The 6,000-nt window shown below is 48.5% G+C and overlaps 1 protein-coding gene across 3 annotated transcripts in view; it reads left to right on the forward strand.

Annotated features, from left to right (window-relative positions):
• PDE2A (phosphodiesterase 2A) overlaps window positions 1-6,000 on the forward strand; it is a 910,752-nt gene that overhangs the window by 536,173 nt on the left and 368,579 nt on the right. For all 3 annotated transcript variants that reach the window (XM_077451150.1, XM_077451151.1, XM_077451152.1), the window contains one exon: window positions 5,992-6,000. This exon is cut by the window's right edge and continues 81 nt beyond it. In XM_077451150.1, coding sequence (XP_077307276.1) covers window positions 5,992-6,000 — 9 coding nt within the window. The remainder of the gene's footprint in view (window positions 1-5,991) is intronic.

Below are 6,000 nucleotides of genomic sequence, written 5' to 3' on the forward strand. Positions count from 1 at the left end.
ATTCCATAAATATTCTGTACAAAGACTGGGTCATACCACTCATGGACAGTACTCAATATACTGCATATCCTGTCCAAGACTGGGTCATACCACAAATGTAAGGTATTCCATAAATATTCTGTACCGAGACTGGGTCACACCACTCATGGGAGGTATTCAATATATAATCTGTACCAAGACCCGGGTCTCACCGCTCATGGGCACTACTCAATATACTGCATATCCTGTACCAAGACTGCGTCATACAGTACCACTCATGGGGGGGGGGGGGGATTCTATAGTATATTCTGTACCAAGACTGGGTCACACCACTCATGGACAGTACTCAATATACTACATATCCTGTACCAAGACTGGGTCATACCACAAATGTAAGGTATCCCATAAATATTCTGTACCAAGACTGGGTCATACCACAAATGTAAGGTATTCCATAAATATTCTGTACCAAGACTGGGTCATACCACTCATGGGAGGTATTCAATATATAATCTGTACCAAGACCCGGGTCTCACCGCTCATGGACACTACTCAATATACTGCATATCCTGTACCAAGACTGCGTCATACAGTACCACTCATGGGGGGAGGTATTCTATAGTATATTCTGTACCAAGACTGGGTCACACCACTCATGGACAGTACTCAATATACCGCATATCCTGTCCAAGACTGGGTCATACCACAAATGTAAGGTATTCCATATATATCCTGTACCAAGACTGGGTCATACAGTACCACTCATGGGGGGGGGTATTCTATAGTATATTCTGTACCAAGATTGGATCACACAACTCATGATATACTGCATATCCTGTCCAAGACTGGGTCATACCACTCATGGACAGTACTCAATATACCGCATATCCTGTACCAAGACTGGGTCATACAGTACCACTCATGGGGGGGGGGGGGTATTCTATAGTATATTCTGTACCAAGATTGGATCACACAACTCATGATATACTGCATATCCTGTCCAAGACTGGGTCATACCACAAATGTAAGGTATTCCATATATATTCAGTACCAAGACTGGGTCATACCACTCATGGGAGGTATTATTCACTATATACGATAATCTGTACCAAGACCCGGGTCACACCACTCATGTGCACTACTCAATATACTGCATATCCTCTACCAAGACTGGGTCATTCAGTACCAATCATGGGGGAGGGGGGCTATTCTATAGTATATTCTGTACCAAGGCTGGGTCACACCACTCATGGACAGTACTCAATATATTGCATATCCTGTCCAAGACTAGGTCGTACCACAAATGTAAGGTATTCCATAAATATTCTGTACCAAGACTGGGTCATACCACAAATGTAAGGTATTCCATAAATATTCTGTACCAAGACTGGGTCACACCACTCATGGGAGGTATTCAATATACAGTATCTCACAAAAGTAAGTACACCCCTCACATTTTTTGTAAATCTTTTCTTCTATCTTTTCATGTGACAACACTGAAGAAATGACACTTGTCTACAATGTAAAGTAGTGAGTGTACAGCTTGTATAACAGTGTAAATTTGCTGTCCCCTCAAAATAACTCAACACACAGCCATTATTGTCTAAACCGCTGGCAACAAAAGTGAGTACACCCCTAAGTGAAAATGTCTAAATTGGGCCCAAAGTGACAATATTTTGTGTGGCCACCATTATTTTCCAGCACTGCCATAACCCTCTTGGGCATGGAGGTCACCAGAGCTTCACAGGTCACCACTGGAATCCTCTTCCCCTCCTCCATGACGACATCACGGAGCTGGTAGCCCACAAACAGTTTGTTGAAGACAAGCAGACTAAGGAGGACATGTCCTGTTGTCTGATGAGACCAAGATAAACGTATTTGGTGTCAGATGGTGACAAGCGTGTGTGGCAGCAACCAGGTGAGGAGGACAAAGACAAGTGTGTCTTGTCTACAGCCAAGCATGGTGGTGGGAGTGTCATGGTCTGGGGCTGCATGAGTGCTGCCGGCACTGGGGGGTTACAGATCATTGAGGGAACCATGAATGACCACATGTACTGTGACATACTGAAGCAGAGCATGATCCCCTACCTTCGAAGACTGGGCCGCAGGGCAGTATTCCAACAGGATAACCACCCCAAACACACCTCCAAGATGACCACTGCCTTGCTAAAGAAGCTGAGGGTAAAGGTGATGGACTGGCCAAGCATGTCTCCAGACCTAAACCCTACTGATCATCTGTGGGGCATCTGCAAACGGAAGGTGGAGGAGCACAAGGTCTCTAACATCCACCAGCTCTGTGATGTCGTCATGGAGGAGGGGAAGAGGACTCCAGTGACAACCTGTGAAGCTCTGGTGATCTCCATACCCAAGAGGGTTAAGGCAGTGCTGGAAAATAATGGTGGCCACACAAAATATTGACACTTTGGGCCCAATTTGGACATTTTCACTTAGGGGTGTACTGACTTTTGTTGCCAGCGGTTTAGACATTAATGGCTGTGTGTTGAGTTATTTTGAGAGAACGGCAAATTGACACTGTTATACAAGCTGTACACTCACTACTTTACATTGTAGACAAGTGTCATTTCTTCAGTGTTGTCACATGAAAAGATAGAAGAAAAGATTTACAAAAATGTGAGGGGTGTACTTACTTTGTGAGATACTATGTACTCTGTACCAGGACTGGGTCATACCACTCATGGGAAGTATTCAATATATGTTCTGCTCCAAGACCTGGGTCACACCACTTATGGGGGTATTACAATATATAGTCTGTACCAAAACTGGGTCATACCACTCACTGGGGGGGGGGGAGGGGGGTTACAATATATATTCTGTACCAAGGCTCGAGTCATACCATTCATGGGGGTATTCATTGTATATTCTGTACCAAGACTGGGTCATACCACTCACAGGGGGCACTCAGTATATATGCTGCACCAAGATCTGGGTCATAACACTCATGGGGGTACTCTATATATATATTCTGTACCAAGACACGGGTCATACCTCTCCTGGGGGTATTCGAAATATATTCTGTACCAGGATCCGGGTCATACCTTTTTATGGGGGTATTACAATATACATTTTGTACCAAGACTGGGGGGGTGGAGAGGGTGAGGAAGGGAGAAGGAAGGATGGAGAGGGAGAGAGTGAGGATGGAGTAAAGGGAGAGGGTGAGGAAGGGAGGAGAGAAAAGGGGGGGGGGGGGTTGGGTTAAGGAGAGAGAGGGGGGAGGGGAGGAGGGGGGGTGAAGAGGGTAAAGAAGGGAGAAGGAGAGAGGAAAAAATAGAGGGAGAAGGTGAGGAAGGGAGAGGGAGAGAGAGAGAAACAGGAAGGAGAGAAGGGGGGAATAGAGAGGGTGAGGAAGGGAAAGGGAGAGAGAGAGGAAGAAGAGGAGGGGATGGAGAGGGAGGAGAGACAAGGGGAAAAAGAGAGGGAGCGGGTGTGCAAGGGAGACTGAGTAAGAGAGGAATTGGAGGAGGGGGGAATGGAAAGGGCGATGAAGGGAGAAGAGAGTGGAAGGAGAGAAGAAGGGAATTGAGAGGGTGAGGAAGGAAGGGAGAAGGAGTGAGAGAAGAAGGAGAGAAGGAGGGAATGGCTAGGGTGAGGAAAGGAGAAGAAGAGAGAGAGGAAGGGGAGGAGGGGGGAATGGAGAGGGTGAGGGAAGGAGAAGGAAAGAGAGGGGACGGAGAGGAGGGGAGGGGATGGAGAGGGTGAGGAAGGAGAGGAGGAGGGAATAGAAACGGTGAGGAAGTGAGAAGGAGTGAGAGAGGAAGGAGAGGAGAGGGGAAATGAGAGGGTGAGGAAGGGAGAAGGAGGGAGAGATGGTTTGGAAAGAGAAGTAGGTGGGAAACAGAAAAGGTGAGGAAAGGAAAAGGAGGGTATGGGGAGATGAAAGGGAGAGGGTGAGGAAAGGAGAGGAAGAGAGAGAAAAAGGGAAAGAATGAAGAAAGGAGAAGGAGAAAGAAAGAAACGGGGGGGGGGGGCGAGAAAAGGAGAAGAGAGGGGAAGGAATAAAGAGGGGGAGGAAAGGAAAAGGAGACAGAGAGAGAGGAAGGAGAGGAAAGGGGAATGGAAAGGATAAGGAAGGGAGAAGGAGAGAGAGAGGAAGGAGAGGAGAGGGGAATAGAGTGGATGAGGAAGGGAGAAGGAGAGAGAGAGGAAGGAGAGGAGGGGGGAATGGAGTGGATGAGGAAGGGAGAAGGAGAGAGAGGAAGGAAGAAGGAGGGAATGGAGAGAATGAGGAAGGGAGAAGGAGAGAGAGGAAGGCGAGGAGGGGGGAATGGAGAGGATGAGGAAGGGAGAAGGAGAGAGAGGAAGGAGAGGAGGGGGGGGGGGATGGAGAGGATCAGGAAAGAAGAAGGAGAGAGAGAGGAAGGAGAGGAGGGGGGGGGGATGGAGAGGATCAGGAAAGAAGAAGGAGAGAGAGAGGAAGGAGGGGGGGGGGGGTGGAGGGGATAAAGGAAGGAAGAAGGAGAGAGAGGAAGGAAGAAGGAGGGAATGGAGAGGACGAGGAAGGGAGAAGGAGAGAGAGGAAGGAGAGGAGGGGGGAATGGAGAAGACGAGGAAGGGAAAAGGAGAGAGAGGAAGGAGAGGAGGGGGTGGGGAATGGAGAAGATGAGGAAGGGAGAAGGAGAGAAAGAGCAAGGAGAGGAGGGGGAATGCAGAAGATGAGGAAGGGAGGAGAGGAGGGAGGAATGGAGAGGATGAGGAAGGGAGAAGGAGAGAGAGGAAGGGAAAGGGATAGATAAATGATGAAGAAGGGAGAAGGAGAAAGAGGGAGAAGAGAAAGGGAGAAGGGGCGAATGTGGAAGGAGAGAGGAGATGGAAGAAAAAAGGGGGAGAAAGGGATAAGGAGAGGGAAGAGGAAAGGAGTGTGCTAGGAATGGGGGGATGGGGAATTGGGGTATATATGTTGGGGGGGGGGAGCACAGAGGAAGGGAGATAAAGGTTGGAAGGTTGGAGGAGGGTAATAGTACGTGTCTGTGAGTTAAAGAGGGAAAGCAAGGGGAGGGAAAAGAAAAAAACAGGAGATGGGGAGAGAGAAAAGAGTATGACAGAAATGGGGGGGGGGGGGGAGTAAAGAGACAAAGGCAAGAGTTCTTATTCCACTCTCTTGGCCTCACCCCACACAGACAATTCCCAGCTCGCAGGACAACAATCGAGGTGACTTTTAGGGAACAGTAAGTTCAGTACTTCTCCACCCAGTTTGGGGTTCATCAGACCTCACTGGAGTTGAATAGGGAGAGGAGGAAATAGAATGAGAGCGAATGGGCCGCAGAAAAGGGAGATAACGGGAAGGAGCGTTGGTCGGGTGGCGAGCGCGGAGACGAAGCGTCACGTTCCTCCAGATATGGAGCGGCTGAGATATGGCGGAGGAGAGAATGCTGGAAGGAAATTGGATTTCTATCTCGGCGGTGGCGGCGGCGGTGAGCGTGCGGTGGAGCCGTCACGCCACTGCCTGTTCTGTACAGATATAATAGAATGTAGAAGTGATCCATGGCGGGGTATTATGTATTATGTATTTCCCGGGACGGGTCACTTTCATTCTGATAACTTTCACTATTTGTATTCATAAATGCAGAATATCATGAATGCCGTCAATATACACAGTATTCATAGACTGCACACTGGAGGGGGAGGGGGGAGTACAAGGAAAGTGTGGCTCTTATTCTGCTGGAAGTAGCTGAATCCATCCACTTTACACCAAGTTATTCTATAAGAAATCAGGCTGACAGTGGGAGGGGCTGCTCTTAGCAGGGGGTGGAGGGGCTCTGGTGAGATCACCAGTGGGGGGAGCCCAGAGAGCAGGGAGGGGGCGGGGCTGTGACACGGGCAGCATGACTGCAGCTTGTGGAGAGTGGTGTCCTCCTCCTTATACGAGGGGTTCACGAACTTATGTTTCAATTGTTACATATCCTCTAAATGGCGATTTGGCCCCGTATGTGGGATTTCTGTATTTGTTCGGATTCTGCGATTTTTTTTTTTGTGACTTTGTTATATCTCTTCCAGGACGCTCTG

Source organism: Lithobates pipiens, unplaced genomic scaffold (genome assembly GCF_037356315.1).
Source record: "Lithobates pipiens isolate NorthernLeopardFrog02 unplaced genomic scaffold, aLitPip1_a1.2 Scaffold_23, whole genome shotgun sequence".
NCBI classification, from domain to species: Eukaryota; Metazoa; Chordata; class Amphibia; order Anura; family Ranidae; genus Lithobates; species Lithobates pipiens.